Genomic DNA, 18,778 nt, shown 5'->3' with positions numbered 1-18,778 from the left:
CCTCGTCTCCACTCTCCAGTTCCTCTCGATTCGTCCAACAACAACATCAGATCACGTTACCGAGTCCAGTTGCTCAATTCCATCAAAGATGGCAGCTGAGTAGCTGACCCTGTCCCTGTCCGGCTGCACCGAACAGAGCATGCTGCGTTGCAGGCTTGCAGGTTGCACTGTTGCAGCATCAACGCTGCAACAGCTGTCTGCGTGAGTCGTGAGCAAGCAAAATGTGCACGTGCTAATGATACGCCACCAAAAATAAAAGGGGTGCATCTACGGTTGAATTACTCAGCGGCTCAGGCCATGTTTAGTTACATCCAAATTTCCAACTTTGGCACTATGCAAAAAAAAGATTCCCCATCACATCAAACTTGCGGTACATGCATGAAATACTAAATGTAGACGAAATCAAAAACTAATTGCACAGTTTTGTTGTACTTTGCGAGACTAATCTTTTAAGCCTAATTAGTCAATGTTTGAACAATATTTCACAAATATAAACGAAATGCTACAGTTGCGCATTTATGGCAAAATATCAATTTTGCAACTCCCAAATTGGAAAGTAAACAAGGCCTCATGTTAGCCGAAAAGGACACCTGCACTGCAAGCCTGAATCACACTCTGTTTTGATTTGTCTGTCCGACTCGAAATGCTCACGCCCTCCGCTGGAAACCCGTCCGAACAGAACACCTAGTCCTATGTGTGTACATATGCCTACCAACCGATCTCAGACGTGCTACCATACACGAACTAAGTCTCACAACCAGTCACAGATTCCTAGTCGCCGACATGGGAAACCTCTGCTCCTCCGGTTGCAAGGCAGACAAGAAGGCCAAGGCCAAGAAGCCAAAGCCGACGCTGCCGCCAGCAGCAAAGCCCACTACGGAGACGATGACATCGGCGGCGACGGTGAAGCCAGCCTCCTCCGCAGCGGCGGTGGCGACGACCTGCTCCTACGGCCACAGACAGATTTCAGTCTATCCTGCGATAGGACTCGGCGGAATGTCGATGGGTACGGAAGGGCGTTGGTAACATTTTAACTTGTTACTGTAATTTCCTAGCAGAATTCCTGTCATTTGTTTCTTCTTCAAGCTCTGTCACATCCTAAAAAAATTTCAAGACGTGATTAAAAAGAATAAATAAATAATGATTTTCTCATAATTTTAAAAAAATTTCCAATATTTATTTTTCTTTACTGAAATTTAGTATAGGAAAAATAATTGTTTGTTTTTTAAAATTTAATAATATTGTTCTGTGTCTGTGCATTCATACCGATGCATCTTGGTTTTTCTTGAGTGCAAAAGATTTTAAAATGCATTCAGACACAACTAGATTCTTCTGAAAATTTTCCAGCTTTTTCTGAAATTTAGTATCGTTTTCCTTGAGCTTAATCCAATTTTTGGATGGTCCAGGAGCTCCAAGTCTTTTATTTGGGTTCCTTGCGTCACAAATCATCTCCAAGAATTTTCCTAATTTCTTTGGAGTTTTTGAGTATTTTTCATGATTTAATTATGATTTCAGGATTTTTTGGAATTGTTTTCGAATCCGAAATTAATTTCCGAAATTAGAAAAAGGAGGAAAATAAATCCGGACTCCAACTCGGCCTATAAATACTTTCCGTGATCTTCTTGATGTCCTCTTTCCAACACCACAAACCGCACCTTATTTTAACAACCCTACCTCCCGCGGTTCAACACCGAACATACAGATCTGCGGCAAGTTTTTCAGTGAAACTCCGGCGAGCAAATCCAGCGCAACCATCAGTCCTCAGCCAAAGGTGAGCGCACTGACGCGTTCGTCTCTTCGTTCTCGTTCTGTTTTGCCGTTCATGCGTGAGATCGGACTTCGTTTCCAGCAAGTCCCTCTTCTCTCTCCTGTTTCTGTTCAACCATGGCCGACCTCCTCCCGAGCTCCCACATCCTGTGCGCCACCACGCCCGCACCGCCGCCTCGCCTGCGCCGCCTTGCCTCCGCGCCGCGCCGCCGCAGCCACCCTGCGCCGCCGCCCACCACCCACGCACCCTGCACGCCGCCGCTACTCGCCTGTGCCGCCACCACCGCCCGCCTGTGCGCCACCCCCGCCGCCGCCTAGCATCACCGCCGCCCCCACTTCCTAGCGCCGCCACCCGGCCCAGCCCGGTAGCTGCCGTCGGAAGTTCGGAACAGCCGCACGGGCTGATTCAATCGAACGTTGAAGATGACGCCATCTTTTGCATGTTTAGCCCTTGAAGAAAAAGGAAATTCGGATCTTGTGAGTTTTGCAAGAAAGCCCTCACAAAAGTTAAATTCTCACGATCTAGTCCATCTTTATGCTTTTGCGCGTTAGCCCTCGAGTTGCTTGACGAAATTAAGTTTAGGTCCCTCGATTTCTTATAACGGTCTCTGGAAGCTTAGTTTCCTCGCAGATAGGCCTTTGCAGTTTATTTTGTGCGTATCTTTTGCGTCCTAGTTCCGTTTTTAGCGTTCTTTACGTTCACGAGTTCGTTTCGACGCATAGAAGAGTTTTGTAAGCTTATTTTCTTCTGTTTATATGGATTGGTGTACTTTTTTTAATTTAATTATTTTGTTTGCTTGTATGTACGTGTTCTGGATGTTGTCTTGGATGATTGATGCGAGTAGGACAAACGTACTTCGAGGACATTCAAGAGCAAGAAGTTGAAGACATTTCTGAGCAGCAACACTACTTATAGAAAGGCAAGTGTGTCCTTATGCTTTTGTCTCAATAACTTTACTAATCACTATTGCATATGCTTGCATTTAATTTGATGGGTCCTATTAAAGTTTGCCTAGTTTTTATGATTATTTCTTGTCAACCTGGGTTTATCTTTCTATTGGGTAGCTCATGCTTATTGCTTTACTTGGGTTATGGTGGTTCTAATGAACTCAATGATTAAATTTATTTTATTTATATTATACCTTTCACTAACACAAGATCACAATACTTAATTGGAACATGGAGAACCACCCAGAAAAACAGTGCAACCACAAGATGGTCTTGGCTAATTAATTAGAAACCTTAGTATGGGGTAATCTTTTCGAGTCAAGAGGGGGCACTGAGTCGTCGTATAACCCGGTCCTCTTGGGAAAGGAGCTTGGCTAAGACCCTATACCCACTAGAGAGGTTTATGCGCGCCAGACACCGAAACCTTAGCGGGTTATCACTGACTGGGGAATCTTTGTAAAGACCTCGTAGCGTCCTTATGCAATCACACCTCGGAAGTGTGTTATGGTGCCTAGCTAGCATCGCATGGTTGGGTCTAAGGTTCTTTTGAACTTTTACACGACTTGTGGGAAAAGACATGCAACCTCTGCAGAGTGTAAAACTGATCGATCAGCCGTGCTCACAGTTAAGATCGACCTGTACCCTCACATGATTAATATACTTGAAGATAGACTTAAATTGTGGTTATGGTTGTGCCATATGCTTATGGCTTATGTTTATGTTAAATGTAGGTTGGTATATACTATACCTTAGAAATCAGGTGCTAATAAAATTTGATAAACTAAAAATGCTTAATGTAGTCAACCAGTCAGCCTTTCATCATTTAAGCCTTGCATTCATATTTTCTTCACACTTGCTGAGTACGACATGTGCTCACCCTTGCGATAACCAACATTGCTCAGAAGAAGCTGCTATGAAGTTGTTGTGAAGATGGTGCTAAGTGCTAGGCGTATGCAACCCCGGTCGATTGCCTGTGAAGTTTGGAGCCTTCGTTTTCAAAATTAAACTTAAATCTCTGATATACTCTCTTATTCCTTTACGTGATTCTGTTACTGTTATTCACTTATAATGTTACTATGTGTTAAACTAATGTTAGTCCTTGGTTTCTTTGTAAAACTGGGTGTGATAGAAGTGGTACGGTTGGTTTTGTCCGGTTCAAATGAACTACGAGTTATCCATTTCATCCGGTGCATGCATAGTTTTTTTGTGACTAATATGGACTAATGGATAAGCAAAATTTCCGTCACTTCCTACGGAGTAAGGTCCCGTTCATGTAAACGCTTAATAAGAAACAAAACCAAAGATCGTCATCTCTAGCTCGTGCAAGTTGCAACCGTGCATATTCTGCATAAAAACAAAACCTCTAACATATGTACAAGGACATCGATCTTCATGTGCTCTAGAGTCCTTTTCTCTAAGTAGTAATATCAACACAAGCGTCACAAAATTTTACAATTGCAAGAAGTCGCCACATAACAACACACCGTTCTCCGATGCCCAGCGAAAACTTCAGGCGCAGCCTCTCAAGATCTCGGCGAGCCCCTTCCGCTGCTCGTCGGTGAGGTCCTCGGGGAACACGACCTCGAACTTCACCATGAGGTCCCCGCGCGCGCCCTTCTCCCCGCCGGCGACGGGCATTCCGCCGCCCTTGACGACCTTGACGTACCCGGGGCAGATGACCTCGTCCCGGAACGCGTACCGGAACCTGTCGCCGCAGAGCAGCCTGAAGGAGAGCTGCCACCCCGTGAGCGCGCTCACCAGCGGCACCCGCGCCCGGAGCACCAGGTCGTCGCCGAGCCGCTTGAACCGCTTGTGCTTCCTCTCCGACACGACGAACACGGCGTCGCCCGTCAGGCAGCCCGGCCGCTCGTCGCCGGCGCCCTCCATCGTCACCGCGGAGCCTTTCCTCATCCCGGGCCTCACACGGATGGTCTGCGTTACCTCCTTCTTGGTGATCAGTCTGTCATCAGAAAAATGTACGAGGTTGGTCGGTCAGTCGCGTGAAATCTGATAAGCATGGCAAGCCGTCAGTCGAATCAGTGGCGCAAGCAGCTAGTGAGGGAAGTGCGGCGTCACTGTATGTAGCCGCGAATCCCTGCTCGATCGGCCGGCATCCTCACATGCAACCAGGCAGCATGCATTACACACCACCTAATGGCCCAGAAGGACCACATGTGAATTGTGATGCAGAGCAAGCGGAATGTTTTTGTTGATAAATATGGCATGTGAGACTGGCTGGATAAACTAATAAGCCCGGAGCCTGAAAGGTTGTACCGAATGTACTGCTTCAGTGCCTTCCTTATTGTGGAGAACTGATTTTGTTCCATAAAGGACACCACCTTATTCAGCATAAAGTGGACTTGCTGTCAAAAGTAACAGCTCTGACCTCTGATTGCATAGTTATGTACGGAGATTCTTCTTGTTGATATGAAAGTACATGCGGGATTAAGGGGGTGTTTGGATCTTTAGTCCGGACTAATATTTATGTCACATCAAATATTTAGAGGCTAATTAGGAGGACTAAACATGAGCTAATTATAAAACTAATTACACCTGAGATGAATCTATTAAGCCTAATTAATCCATCATTAGCACATGTTTACTGTAGCACCACATTATCAAATCATGTACTAATTAGTCTTAATAGATTCGTCTCGCAAATTAGCCTCCATCTGTGCAATTGATTTTATAATTAGTTTATATTTAATACTCCTAATTAGTATTTAAATATTCGATGTGATAGGAATTTTAGGAGCTCCTAAAGAACCAAACGGTCCTAAGTTTCAACCAATTACTTAGCTTTATTATACGTGCATAGGTGACACAAGTAGACAAGTAACAATAAAAGTGAGAAAAGAAAAGCTTCGTTAACTATGCAGCTACAATGCTGACTGAACACAAAACGTGTGATGTTCTGAATTATGCAGAGCTATGCGTGTTTGCAGAGTTGTTGTGGGAAATACTTCTCAGGTGATATTGTCGTGAAGGGTGCGATGCAAATAGCTTCAAGAAAACGATATGCTGATTCAATTTCTCCGAAGAACACCGCCAAAAAGACTGTTGTCAGAAGTTAAATGGCGACGATGTTGCCAGAAGCGAGTTAAAAAGGACTGCACAGTCGCACAGACACGGGTGTCTCTATTCGCCGTACGGCTCTAGGCGTCACCTATCGTAGGCGAGCGCGACGGCTTACCCGTTCTTGGTGACGACGTCGCGGGTGTACCTGACCTCCTTCCTGCACCCGGTGCAGAGCTCCTCGAGGGTGCACTCCACCCTGCGCTCCAGCGGCGGCGCCTTGCGCACCACGTAGCTGGAGAACTCGGCGAACGCGCGCCGGCCGCCGCCCCCGACGTTGCTGCAGGCGCTGTACACCTTCGCCTTGGCCGCCGGCTCCTCCCGCGCCAGCGTGCAGGGGGGCGCGGCCCCGGGCTTCTCGCCCCGCGCCGCTCTCACCACCGCAGTGGCGACGTTCTCGCCGCCGCAGCCGCAGAGGTCCTTCTCGGCGGGCCTACTCCTCCCGCCGCCTTCGCGCGCGGCGAACACCGCCCTGTTCTCCTGCTGGTCCAGCAGCGCCTGCGAACGCCGGGAACGCTACACAATCAGCACCGTGCATGCAATGCAACAAGATAGAATCATTCGCGTCATGAAGACATGAACACATCGAACTCTCGGCCATCGGCGGTCACCTTGTAGGCCTCGGTGATGGCCTTGAAGCGCGCCTCGGCCTCGGGCCTGGACTCCGGCGGGTGCTTGTCGGGGTGCCATTGGCGGGCCAGGGTCCTGTACGCCGCCCGGACGCCCTGCGGGGAGGCGTCCCTGGCGACGTGAAGGATCTCGTAGTAGAGCTCCGGCGGCTTGTTCTTGTTCCACATTATTGGCCTCCCGGTACGCCTCGGTGCTCGCGCGAGAGGCCGAGAAAGGAACAGAGGAATGGACAGCTGAGAGCGAGCGAGTGCGAGAGGATTCAGGAGGGTGCAGTAACCTGTCGGTCGCAGCTATAAACGGGGGCGGCGTGCGGCGAGGAGGTAGTGGAAGAGAGATCGTGGCGGCTTTGTAGGGGATGGGCGCTTCAGTGCTTGGACTGCAGGAAGAGGCCGGGAAGAGAAAGAGATCGAGCGCGACGGGGGCCGGCCGCCGGCTCGCTCAGCGGTTGGTGCGAGGTAGTGCAAGTGGCTTGTCCTCGGTACGACGTGTAGGCCAGGGAGCCACGAGGGACGACGACACGGATGATCTGCGTCCCTTGTCGGAACGTGCAGAGGGCGCGCGCCATTGCCATTGGCCATGCGCCAAGGTTATGAGGGAGATGGCGCGAGGGAGCAGGCCTGCAAATGTTCTTGGCAAGGATTGGTTGGGCGACATTAGTGTGGCGAGGTGTCGGACCTGCCATGCGTGCCGGAAATGGAGCAGTCCCCACTAGCTCCTTGTGTAATCCACGTCGATTGTCGCCATACAGATCTACTACTCGACCACTACAGGTTAAGGTCAGGCCACTCGGATCGAAATACTCCTCGTGGTCACTGGTCAGCCAAGTTAACCCCGTCCACGGGGTACACGCGCGTTTGCCTGCCAGCCGCAGCCCGTACGCGCGGCGGAAACGTACAGTTACGGACGCTGTCCGTTTGCGCTGCTGTCCTTGTCAGGTCTGAGGCGCGCGCGACCAAGGACGCAGGCCCTGCAAAGGCTGCAACTGAATGAGCTAGCTGCTACAGTGGAGCACCGAGCAGTTAACGATGGCGCCATGGCCGCCAGCTCGATCGTCGTCATGCACGCAGGAGGCGACATGGTCTTGCGACCATTATCGTTTCGCCGATCGGCCGCGTGCAGAAATACTAATCGCACGCGCTCGTGCAGGTACAGTTTCGTACGTACGTACGTCGTCAGGAAAAAAACAGTTGGGAACAGTTATCTTATTTCCACTCGTCAGGGAAAAAAACAGTTGGGAACAGATGCAGGGCGACAGCAGTAGTGATCGCTCATTGCGTTGATGGTTAGCCGGCAGGTTTTCGTCAGATCCAGATCACCCCAATCCAAACAAGTACGCTTCCGTAAGTTACTGTATGCTGCTGTACGATTGGTTCAGGCTTTCTTTCACCTTCAACTGAATCTGCTATCCCAGGGCATGCACGTACACCGTGGGTCGTGGCTCAGTGAATTGTGTCAGTTACTCGCGTGGCTCTGTTCTTCCTGTCAACTTGTCAAGTATACCTCAAGAGCTCTGTAACTTCTGCCAAGATCCAAACACGCATGTGTGCCTGTCGAAAGTGGGGGTACCAGGGGAGCGAAAATGAACCTCCTGAAATGATTATTGCCCATTCGCATCCAAATCACTGACGACCCATCTCTGCTGAGTATAGGGCCATTGTTGTGAGTGTGACTCTATGATGAGTCTTTCCCCTTAAATGCATTACTAACTCCACATCATATAAATATTTCTAGAGCTATGTGTTATTGGTTTTCTTCACGATTTTCTCCGGAGCCACCAGAATTGAAGGCCAAAGAAGGGCAGAGCAAAAATCTACTATGGAGGAGGACAGAAACATATGCAATCTTGTAGCAAATCATATTTAAAAACACTTGAAAAAAATGGGATGTCGGAGTCATAGAGAGCAAAGAAGATTGTGACTACTGTACAAGGGCCAAGAGAGTAGAACTGCGCGTAGGTAGTGAGTCACTTCAGCCCCACAAGAATGTGAAAATCGAAATGAACTAAAGAAAATATCTTGAAGAAATGAAAGTTTATGATTCTTGATCCAGATCCATGAGGTATTCTCAGCTTACACGTGGAATACTTATCTCCTGGAGCCATTGCGGACACACAGCATGTGAGAAAAAATTAGTTGAAATCAAAAAAGGATGCTACCCCACAGGGAGCAGCTGATAAATGTGTCCATCTAGGCAGTGTCCCTTAGTGCGGCAACAGTGTAAATATTGCAGAAAAACTGCATCTTCGATCTCTGCATTCCCCAATCATTGTGCTTGGTTTCTTTGCTTTCTCCATGCAAATTAAGGTGAGAATATATGGTCCTTTAAAAAGTACTAACATTTATCAACCTGTCCTTCATATAATAAGCGTATCCATGTCCTATAATGGACAGCTTTTTTTAGAATTATGGACAGCATTATAGAGCAACTGGTAGTTAAAATATTGTCACTTGATAACGATTTCCAGGTCAGTGAGATCTAGATTAGATGCGAGGAATGTGATGACTGTTCGGCACGCTCCTGCAGTCAAAATCATATAAAATCACCATCACCTCCTAGAGGTAAGAATTAGTTAATGGAGAAGCTAGAGCAAGTAGCCCTGGACTCCTGGGTCATTTTCTGTATGTTCTCTGATTTGATTCTCCTCGTCCTCGATGTTTTTGATATTTTGCCACCTTTGTTAACATCAGTGAAGTGACCTGATGTTACATGAAAGATACAACCTCTAAAAATGAATGGCTCAGAGCCACCATCTTTGATTCTGAATCACCAGATTAAGGCCTGTGGTTTGTTGTTCTTCATTGGAGTGTCGGCAGAAGATGAAAAATCTGGAGAAAACAAGTGTGTCAAGACAAAATTTTCAATCAAAGAATTTCTAAGACATCATGAACACCAGGTAGAAGTTTTAAGCAGTTTTTACTTTTTAATGATAAACCGTAGCCAAGGAAACCTTTTTTCGGGCGGCTCTTCTTTTAGATCACTCGAGTGTTTCAGCCAGATTTGAAACCTGAATTTTCAGCTGTCAAATGGTCTGTTCTGATTCAATAGCCCATAGACAAACCTTAACCCTGAACAACAGGAAGGAATTTTGCTGGGCTTATATTAATAAGGAAGAAGATAGTTCAAAATTGTTGGGTTAAAAATCAAAAAGTAAAACACAAAATAAAAACTGTCATGTACAACAAGCTCGAAACAAGAACCATAGGTCGTGTTCTTTCAATCCCTTGGGATGATCTCTCGTAGCCGTGTCGCTCCTGCAAGACATGATCTTCGCAAGGAGGTTCTCCGAGCTAGAGTGTTGTCTCTGAAAGATTCTCGCATTGCACTCCTTCCAAATTTCCTAAATGACAATAATAAAAAGGCAAAAATGACCATTTTAGTCCCTCAACTTTCCCTCAAGGGTTAAGTTAGTCCCTAACTTTCAGATCGGTCAAATTAGTCCCTCAACTTTTTTTTAGTCGAAATCGTCACACGGCTGATGTGGTGCTCCATACTGATCACATAAGATTAATGTGAAAAGTCCTTCACCCTTGGCTCCTTCTCAATATTTGTTGATGTGCTGCTATAGAATTTACTTGGACCGGTAATTTCTCATTCAAGTAACTTGGGCCACCGGTTTCATGGACCCAATGCCACTGTTCAGATGGTGAAACGGACCTGCTATTTGTTACCGATGTGACTCACCGAGTATCAATTCCTCAGGTATCTAATTCATTGCTAAACTTACACGAATGAAGATAGTTTTTTAGAACTTGAACTCTAGTACCTAAATTATTGAAACCGCGGGGAGAGTAGTACACTGGATTCTTATACCCTTTTACACAAGGCGACAAGAATATTGACGTGAACTTTGGAGTTTGGACCTTGATCAGCATTACAATAAAAAAAAATAGGCGACAAGAACATCGATGTCCAAGTAAATTCCTGAAAATCAAGAAAAATGAGGAGGGGAAGAAGGAAGCAAGGGCAATAAGGATTTTTCATATTAGTTTCATGCTAATATGGAGTTCTACATCACCATAAGGATGAGTCTAACCAAAAACCAAAACGAAAGTTAAGGAACTAGATTGGCCGATTTAAAAGTTGAGGAACGAACTTGACTCTCGGAAGGGACCAAATCACCTATTTTCTCTAATAAAAAGAATCTCACAGAATAAATTGGCACTCCAGTTGCGGTAGCTACCGCAAACCACCATTTAGAGACAATCTGCATGCTGCTCCATTCATAGGGGGGAGTCACAAATCCACTGTCTCCTGGTGCCTTATGCTGCCATGCCTCACTTGACTTGGAATCGTAATGCCACCGTGCCTACATCGTTAAATCAATAGTCCTTTGGCACTCATGGTCGGTGCCGTCACCGCCGCCTCCGTGCCCCACCACCCTGCAATAAAAAATTCAAACATAGCCCCCTCCCTCCAAAAACAAAATCCTTAACCCTGACCTTCACATAGGAGCTCCATTGTCGCTGGGGAAGATGCTAGTTGTTCGGAACAAGAATCATCAGGTATAATCGTTCAATCCAAAAATCAGACTGTTCATTCTCCATAGAGCCATCATCAAACATGAGGATTTGAACCCAAGCTTGTTGGGTGCTAACCAGGTGTGAATTTGAATTTGGTAGCTTGTTTGTTCGGGTTCTTTCATGATGTTTTAGAAATCATAAACATCGTAAACATATTTTACAGTGATGTGGAACCACGTATAAATAAATGGGAGCTATATAAATCTAAAATCAGATTTTTCTTGAAAAGTCAGAATTAGTTAAATTGAGTGAGCGTGCTTGGTTGGACGCCACCAAAAGTCACGGCACAGTAGCGTAGTGGCTGTGGCACTCTTTTTTAACGTCACAGCTCTGTGGCGTGGCGGTTGGTGGCCACCATCCAAGCACACCCTAATAAATCTAACCATGTTGTTCCTTTCAGAAATGAACGACAGTAAAAAAAATGAAGAAACGAAGGGAGTACGAAGTTTGTTTTTTTTTTTAAAGACGAGTTTGAGGTCATCGGGACGAACTCAAACAGAGAATCAAAACATATAAAATGGTTTGTGTAGGAGGCCTGAACTTCGTGCCATTTCCCAAACTGGCCTGGGCTGCTGGCGACGTTTGGAATGGGCCGACCCACCTTTTCTTTCCTGCTGCACGGCGGCGGCGGCGCAGAACGGCGAGCTGGGCCGTGCGTCTCCAGTCCACCAAACCCGCCGCGGTTTGCCAAAAATGTGGGCTGCTCGGACAGTCTAGCACCCCATCGATCTCCCCAAGAGCCCACCGCGCAACGTGGAGACGTCGAAACGGCGAAATCTCGTGGGCCTCGTCGTTCCCAGTGACGGCGATCGCCGTGGAGCTGGTCCGGGCGTCCGGCGGCCGCGCCGCGCCCCCGCCACGCCTGGTTGTCTGGCTCTGGGGGTGGCACCCGACGTCCCGACGCGCCCGCGGGCGTCACTGCATACCAGGGCGGGCGAAAAGTGCGTCCTGTCTTGCGGAGTCGCCGGGGAGCTGCGACCGCATTTGTAAGTTTGTTCCTTCCCTTTGTTTGTTGATTCGCATCGCTCCTATGATAATATCGGAATTTGGTACTCATCCATCCCAAATTATAGATGCTTTGACTCTCCAAGATTCTTGGAATGACTTATAATTTGGATGGAGGGAGTATTCGGTAAGTGTAGTACAATGCGATCGGTTTTCCCTACTCGGTAGATCCTTACCGTGCATGGCAACATGATGTACGCTCGAAGTGAATTGGATCTCATCTCACATTTCGATTCACAAAAGGAACGAATTGTGTCTCGCTAAATTTTGCACATACAAATTAGTTCGTGTCAAAGCTATGCCTACATGTAACCTGTGATCTATGCATCAACTACTAACTGTTTGCCTAAGAATACATGGTGCTTGTTTTGCTGTCTCTTTTCTGCTGCCCTTTGCCATCCAACAAATTCAATTTGTTATTCTGTTTACAAATCGCAACAACTAGAATGGATTTCTGGGCTCCAGGGCACCGCTCGCCTCCAAATTTAGCAGGTGTTAGGGGAATATAACACCCAGTCTTACCCAGACAAGCCTGAAGCAGTGAAACGAATAATTACGCACTAGTAAAAAGGTAGCATATTATGAATTTATGATGTGTTGGTCAATGGTTGTATACAGTGTAAAGATGATGAAGCTCATGTTCGTTACCTGCTTTACCATTACTTTTGACGGACACTGTGTTCACCGTTATTTGTTTTGGGTTGCCTCCCATTTCCTCAAAAAGGACCAGAGTGTTCCCTTGAGGTTTTAGAAATTGCCGTGGTATGTGATACCTTAGGAACGATGTTCCAATGGCATGCTGCTTGTGAGATTATAAGGAAGAGAATAATGTAGTGCTGAATGGACTAAGAGTCTAAGAGTAGGAACTAAATCTACTTACAACGATTGAGACGGATTGCCACTAGGAGCCTTGAAGGAGACCCAATACCGTCCTATGCTCTCTCCGTTGATCCAGACCTCGCCCTTCCCCATACCAGCAAGGTTCAGTGCTACTGCATCATTGCCCACTGGCGAGGCAAATGTTGTCTGGGTCACAGAACCAATGATTTCAGGAATTAGAGCTTGATTGGTTTGTTGTCAAAATTTTGGCAAGCCAAAAGTTGGGCAACAAAGTTTTGGCAAGCCAAAAGTTGGGCAACAAAGTTGCCAATACTTTGGTAAGGTAGCAAACCAAGTAGTGGCCAAAACTTTGGCATGCCAAACTTTGGCAGCAAACCAACCAGGCTCGTACTCTGCTACTGTAAAGAGCTGACTTTTAGCATAAGGTTATGAAATAGTTGTTCCGTACTTTACGTACCTTGTACCAAGTAAGGGGATGATATGTCGTGTTGTTGATAGTTGTCCATTCAATGCCCTGTGATCCTCCTTGTGTATAGATGTGGTTCCTCTCCCCAAATAAGCCAACCTGCATTTAAGGAAAAAGCTTGAAATGAAGCATCTGATTTTTTACCTCTTTATTTTAGTTCTGATTGACTAAGATTTTACGTGGTAACCCCATAGTCTATTGTTGAGAAGTTGTTCTGGCTGCTTTCCCTTTTGTATGGTCACTTTCCGGATTCCAAAGACTTTCCTTTCCATGTGAGGTCCAGAGTCCTTCAAATCAGTACATGAAAGCTCAATTTAATGCATTTCTCATCAATCCATATTGAACCTTATGATACTCAATCTCAACATTATGTGTAGGGATGCAAAACAGAAAATCTTATTTCAGTAGGAACCAAATACGATGTCAGCATGTGTCTATGCAAATTGGCATCATACGCTTTGTGTTTGAAAGCCCAAAGTACAACAATTATGCCCCTTGCTATTTCATTTCATAATTTGTCTCTGATTTATAATACCTTGTTTGTTTATACAGTATACATGGGTTGTATGAGTTATACCGGTGATCCAACCATAACATTTAGCAATGATATGGTGTTTTGTCCTTCCTTCAGAGCAACACGCGTCTTCAGAATTATATTGTCACTTTCATCATGACTCCCATGCACAGACCCTAACCATAGTATGGAAGAGTGTTAACTATTAAGCATAATTTAGTATTACATAGGGGTGAAATGTGACTAAAAACAATAACAGCATTAATTGTAAAATTTAAAGGAGGATATAGCATAATCAGAAACTAACATATGATCAATGTGAATGTGTGATCATGTTTAGTTCATATCTTTGGATGTTTATTGCTTGCTTTTCATAAAAGTATACTAAAAGAAGCTTGGAAACCCAGAGTTATCTCATAGGATACTGACCTACATATTGTTTGTTGACAAAAGCATGAACTATATGTGCTCGTGACTCAACATTGAGAAGTACAGGCTGGCCATCACCAATTGGTCTATATTCATGGCTGCATTTGAATATGAATTTCCCATTTCATACATTTAGCATATTCATTGAAGACAGGTAATCAAGGTGAAAAGAAAACAAAGGATGAATTATGAATAACAGAGGCCATTGAAATGTTGCTCTTACCTGACAGTATACCAGAGATAGTCTGTCTCATCTTTAGTGGCTGAGAGTTGTTCTAAGAGCTGCCTTGTAGCGTGCATAGCCTTTTTCACATCTAAAGGAATCGGTTCTTTGAATGCCTTCCAGGTATTAATGTCACTGAGAGATTGTACTACTTCAGCTATTCTTGAACCATGCTGGGCCTTTATCTGCATTAAAAATAAATAAAGATATGAGAATTATTGATGCCACTTACCTATTATATGTATATAAAAAGATGATGCTGGTGACAGAATGTTGGCTACTCACCTTGGCTGTTTCATGAACTACTCTCCTGCAATCTGAGAGAATACTAATTGATTTAGGAGCCAGTTGAAAAGATATATGGCGAAATGTTACTTTTGGCATTTGACTCTTATCAAAATTGACCAAGAATGCCACACACTTCGATTCTGTTTCAAACACATGTGCCTGTAGTACATCATAAATTATGCGTTTATCTTTTGTAATCCATTGAAATAAATCATCTACTTTTTCTGGTGTCATATTACCTCTTGTTCTTGACCCAACAAAAAACTGGAATACTTTCCAAATAGCAACGGTTCTGATGACTGCTTGACTGCTGCATGCAGTTCTCTGAGATGACCCCATGTAGGCTGCCATATTAAACCTGTATAAATGGTCCAGTTAAATGAATTGAACTTTTGTAAGTAATATAATTGTGTAAATCCAACACTATGTGTAAATATGTATGGTACCATATTCATCAAGGGGAGCTCCATCGTAGTAGCTTGTTGTTACATATGAGGAAGCAAACCTTCCGAAGTTTGTCCCTCCATGGTACTGTATCATGATGAGCAGAAAAAATCACACAATCGTTATGTTTGAAATGTTGTATTTTTTGGACATACATACCATGTAGTAATTCACAAAACTTCCTTTCTTCCGTGCTATAAAAAGTGCAACCGCGAAGGCAATATCTTCTGGAGATCGCAGTTGTGTATCACTGCCGTATGTAAGGAATCTGGATGCAGAAACAATCCATCATTAGACCCTTTTTTGTACCATCAGTATTAGAAGATCTAATACTAAGGGGAAAAAATATCATTTTAACAAACCGAGATGTCCAATTTTCTGTCCACAGTGCAGGTTTGTTAGGTGAGTTTGGTCCTACAAATGTTTCCCCACAAGTGAGCCCGTTGCAGGAATTTATCTAGCCATGAGTTTGATGTTAGACTTATTGGATTTTTCAGGTAACCATGTGCAAATCAGGTGAAAGAGTATCGAATGGAAACTCACAACTGAATCTGGAGCATCATCCTGCTTGCACATCATCCATGGAACACCTGCCTGGAGACTTACAGCCATCGCAGCTGCCCAACGGACATAACGTGGTCCACTTGAGCCAAATGCAGGCTCAACCATCTGGTATTCATTCTCAATCTGCATGAAAGTGATGTAATTAGATGACCAGTGTGTCAAAATATCGAATTTTGCTGCAACTATATATTCAAATTCAAGTTGTCCTGACCTGAGAAATGATGATAGGTCCTCCTTGTGGGTAATAAAGACCTTCATGTTTCATCATGTTCACTATCTGTGTGACAAATCTTTTCATATGTTGCTGCATATGATCAAATACAAGTAATTACTGTGATGTGTTAAAAGACGTATTAAATGTCATGAAATCATTGATATGAAACTACTTCAGTAGTTTTCTTAACAATCAGGGCAACTAACCCACCACAGATTGCAGGTAATGAGTTTACTAATTACATCTCAACAGGTTAGGCTTACCTTAAAGGGTTCATTATCGCCTCGGAAGGCAATGTTTGGGACATCATGTAGCCAAAATGGGAAGCCTCTGCATAAACAAAATGTACTTATTCAGCAGTTGTTGTTATACTATTCTAGGTTCCCCATGCCTCAGCTGTTATGCCCCCTTTTTTTCCAAAAATTAGTTCGTTTAGATTATACTTTTGAGAACATTGTTTTAGAAACTCATTCAACCAGTCTCACACAGGAAATGCTTCATTCATTCATACCCATATTTCCATTCCGCCTCTATGAACGGGCCAATCCTGAGGCTTACATAGAGGCCTTGAGCTTGAATTTCTTTGATGAATTTTACAAGATCATACCTTCCTGTAAAGTTGTACTGATGAAATGATATCATAATAGTTTTCAGCCACTCATTTATGGAAATATTTTTCATGCTTTTGACAGGTACCCTGTACCCATATCGAAATGGAAAGGAGGGCGTTTACCTGACCCTTGACAGGCTCATGGACATTCCAAAACACATACGTCTGTATCACATCGAGGCCACCTTCCCTGGCTTTAGCAATCAGTGTTGGCCACATCTGTCAATTTTTTTCAGAGACTTGGAGGATTAATCATGGGATAGACTGAATGATGGAGTGCATAACAAATTAAGTTTTTTAGGCATCCAGAAAATGCTATTAACTTTATCTATGAATTATGATGATAATTGAATGTTTCCACCATTCCTTTGTGCACGTTGCATTCTTAATCTAGATGTGCAACTGCAGGGATCAGTTCAGGTAGTATCTCTGTATCTGGAGAGATCCAAGTATACCGTGCGCACGGCTCATAGCAGATCATTGTGCAGGTCCCACCCGCGTAGCAGCATGCTGAGTTGAGGTCGAAACCACCACGCTAAGGTGCCTTGATAAACTGTATCGATCACAAACTACATTGTCTTGTTGGCATGTGGTAAAGCAACTCTAAAACTGATATCAGAACACCATTTCCTCATGAACCAACCGTCACACCTTTTTTCAGTGAGACAAAAAAAAAGAAAAGAAAAGTTTATCACAGTTTTGGCTGCAATTCCTCCAATCCTTCTCTTCTTGACAGGGCACCAAGTAAACTTCTACAATAGCGCCAAATTGAGCAATATACTGTATCTAGAACGAATCAAAATACCTCGGGGGTGCTTCTGGTGTAGTGCATCTCGCCGGAGAAGAGCATCCTCCTCGTGCCATCCACGATCAAGGCCCTGCCGTCGTACGACACCTCTCTCCGCGCCGCCGCAGACGTGCGCAGCGCCGCCAGCACGACGAGCGCCGCCGCGACGGCCATGCTTCTTGGCATCTCGGAGCACTCGGCTGTACACTACTCGCGCGCAGTCTCAGCGCGTTTTCTTTTTTTCTAGAATACGCAGGAGAGCTGCGTATCATTCCATTAAGAAGAGATAAAAGTGTTAATACAACGCGGGCCTAAACCGGGCACACGCACACGGTGAATGACTTAAGGGCTGTTTACATGAGACAAGAACTCCTATAACTTAAGCCATTAGGCAAATCAAAATCAACTCTGAAAATGCCAGCCAATAGTGTACCGGCAATGAGCTCCTGCACTGCACCAGATCGCTGCTTCTTCGGTGATAGCTACTGCTAGCTGTTGCGGTGTTCTTTGCGTGTCTCCTGTGAAGACCCGATGGTTTCGCTCCTTCCAAATGTGCCAGGAGACCAAGATGAAAGTGGTGTCGAACCCTTTCTTGCTGGCGCCAAGGAAGCTTCTCCGCCGAAGCAACCACCAGTCCAAGAATGGAGAGCCGGCGGTTGGAGATAATGATGCACATCCTATCCGTTGGTCCACCGAGTGCCATACCTGCTGTGTGTAGCTGCAAGTGCCAAGTAGGTGATCAGCGGTTTCGGGCTCTTGACAGCATAGACAACACTCGTCCCAATTCTGTAACCCGTGCTTCTTGCGGCGAGTCGATGTCCAAATTCGTTGCCTTGTAGCAAGCCACATGAAGAGCTTAACACGCAGGGGGGCCCAAGCTCGCCATATGCAACCGAACACAGGTGATTTCACTGACCCCATGAAGAAGAACTTATATGCCGACCGAGCGGAGTATGTGCCTGATCCTTCCCATCGCCACATTACAGTGTCCATTGTGTCCTGCTGGAGTTGGACGTCAGATACTGCGTGCCATAAGTGGACGTATTGCAATATGGCAGTAACTGTTAGCCGTCCAGCTATGTCTCTAATCCATCGTTTCTCCAGAAGGGCATCTGCCACTGTTCTAGTTTTCCTGATGTGTGGCTTAACCATGAGGCATAGGTCTGGGGCTAGGATACACGGAGAGCGGTCTCCCAACCAATAGTCCTCCCAGAAGAGTGTGTTATTTCCATTGCCCAAAAGCACACGAGTAGAAGTCTGGAAGATTTTGTGCAGAATGGGGTTGCTGTCGAGTGTGCTGGTCAGGTGCTTCCAGGGCCGCCGATCGTCAGTCCTTTGGAACCATAACCAACGTAGACGCAGAGCCAACGAGGCCAGGCGGAGATCTTGAATTCCTAAGCCTCCCACAGATTTAGGATGGCAGGCAATTGGCCAAGTAACAGGGCAGTGCCCTC

General features: G+C 45.3%; 2 protein-coding genes across 2 annotated transcripts; both read right to left on the bottom strand.

The window, feature by feature from the left end:
* Window positions 1-4,029: 4,029 nt before the first annotated feature.
* Window positions 4,030-7,051, bottom strand: LOC117847137 (uncharacterized). The gene is made up of 3 exons (XM_034728299.2): window positions 6,402-7,051; window positions 5,909-6,288; window positions 4,030-4,675 (listed from the first exon to the last, which is right to left on the bottom strand). The coding sequence occupies exons 1-3, from the start codon at window positions 6,585-6,587 to the stop codon at window positions 4,225-4,227; spliced, it is 1,017 nt and encodes a 338-aa protein (XP_034584190.1). The 5' UTR covers window positions 6,588-7,051; the 3' UTR covers window positions 4,030-4,224.
* Window positions 7,052-12,337: 5,286 nt separating this feature from the next.
* On the bottom strand, window positions 12,338-18,224 carry LOC117848666 (beta-galactosidase 7). The gene is made up of 19 exons (XM_034730163.2): window positions 17,343-18,224; window positions 16,661-16,756; window positions 16,439-16,551; window positions 16,191-16,257; window positions 15,925-16,017; window positions 15,693-15,836; window positions 15,512-15,606; window positions 15,309-15,417; window positions 15,152-15,236; window positions 14,945-15,063; window positions 14,703-14,864; window positions 14,418-14,602; window positions 14,195-14,292; window positions 13,829-13,941; window positions 13,431-13,538; window positions 13,243-13,350; window positions 12,826-12,971; window positions 12,594-12,718; window positions 12,338-12,477 (listed from the first exon to the last, which is right to left on the bottom strand). Exons 1-19 carry the CDS (start codon window positions 17,508-17,510, stop codon window positions 12,464-12,466), a joined length of 2,148 nt encoding a protein of 715 aa, XP_034586054.1. The 5' UTR covers window positions 17,511-18,224; the 3' UTR covers window positions 12,338-12,463.
* Between the last annotated feature and the right edge of the window lie 554 nt (window positions 18,225-18,778).

The sequence above is a fragment of the Setaria viridis genome, chromosome 3, assembly GCF_005286985.2.
Source record: "Setaria viridis chromosome 3, Setaria_viridis_v4.0, whole genome shotgun sequence".
Taxonomy (NCBI): domain Eukaryota; kingdom Viridiplantae; phylum Streptophyta; class Magnoliopsida; order Poales; family Poaceae; genus Setaria; species Setaria viridis.
This window is presented reverse-complemented; position numbering and strand designations above follow the sequence as displayed.

Excerpts from the sequence above, each read along its gene's own strand:
- LOC117847137 (XM_034728299.2), bottom strand. The coding sequence starts at position 6,587 with ATGTGGAACAAGAACAAGCCGCCGGAGCTCTACTACGAGATCCTTCAC. Across the intron at positions 6,289-6,401 it reads CCATCACCGAGGCCTACAAG|GCGCTGCTGGACCAGCAGGA; the intron begins GTGACCGCCGAT and ends CGGCGTTCGCAG. Across the intron at positions 4,676-5,908 it reads GACGTCGTCACCAAGAACGG|ACTGATCACCAAGAAGGAGG; the intron begins GTAAGCCGTCGC and ends TTCTGATGACAG.
- LOC117848666 (XM_034730163.2), bottom strand. The coding sequence starts at position 17,510 with ATGCCAAGAAGCATGGCCGTCGCGGCGGCGCTCGTCGTGCTGGCGGCG. Across the intron at positions 15,607-15,692 it reads ATGATGCTCCAGATTCAGTT|ATAAATTCCTGCAACGGGCT; the intron begins GTGAGTTTCCAT and ends ACTCATGGCTAG. Across the intron at positions 12,972-13,242 it reads ATCCCCTTACTTGGTACAAG|ACAACATTTGCCTCGCCAGT; the intron begins GTACGTAAAGTA and ends TCTGTGACCCAG.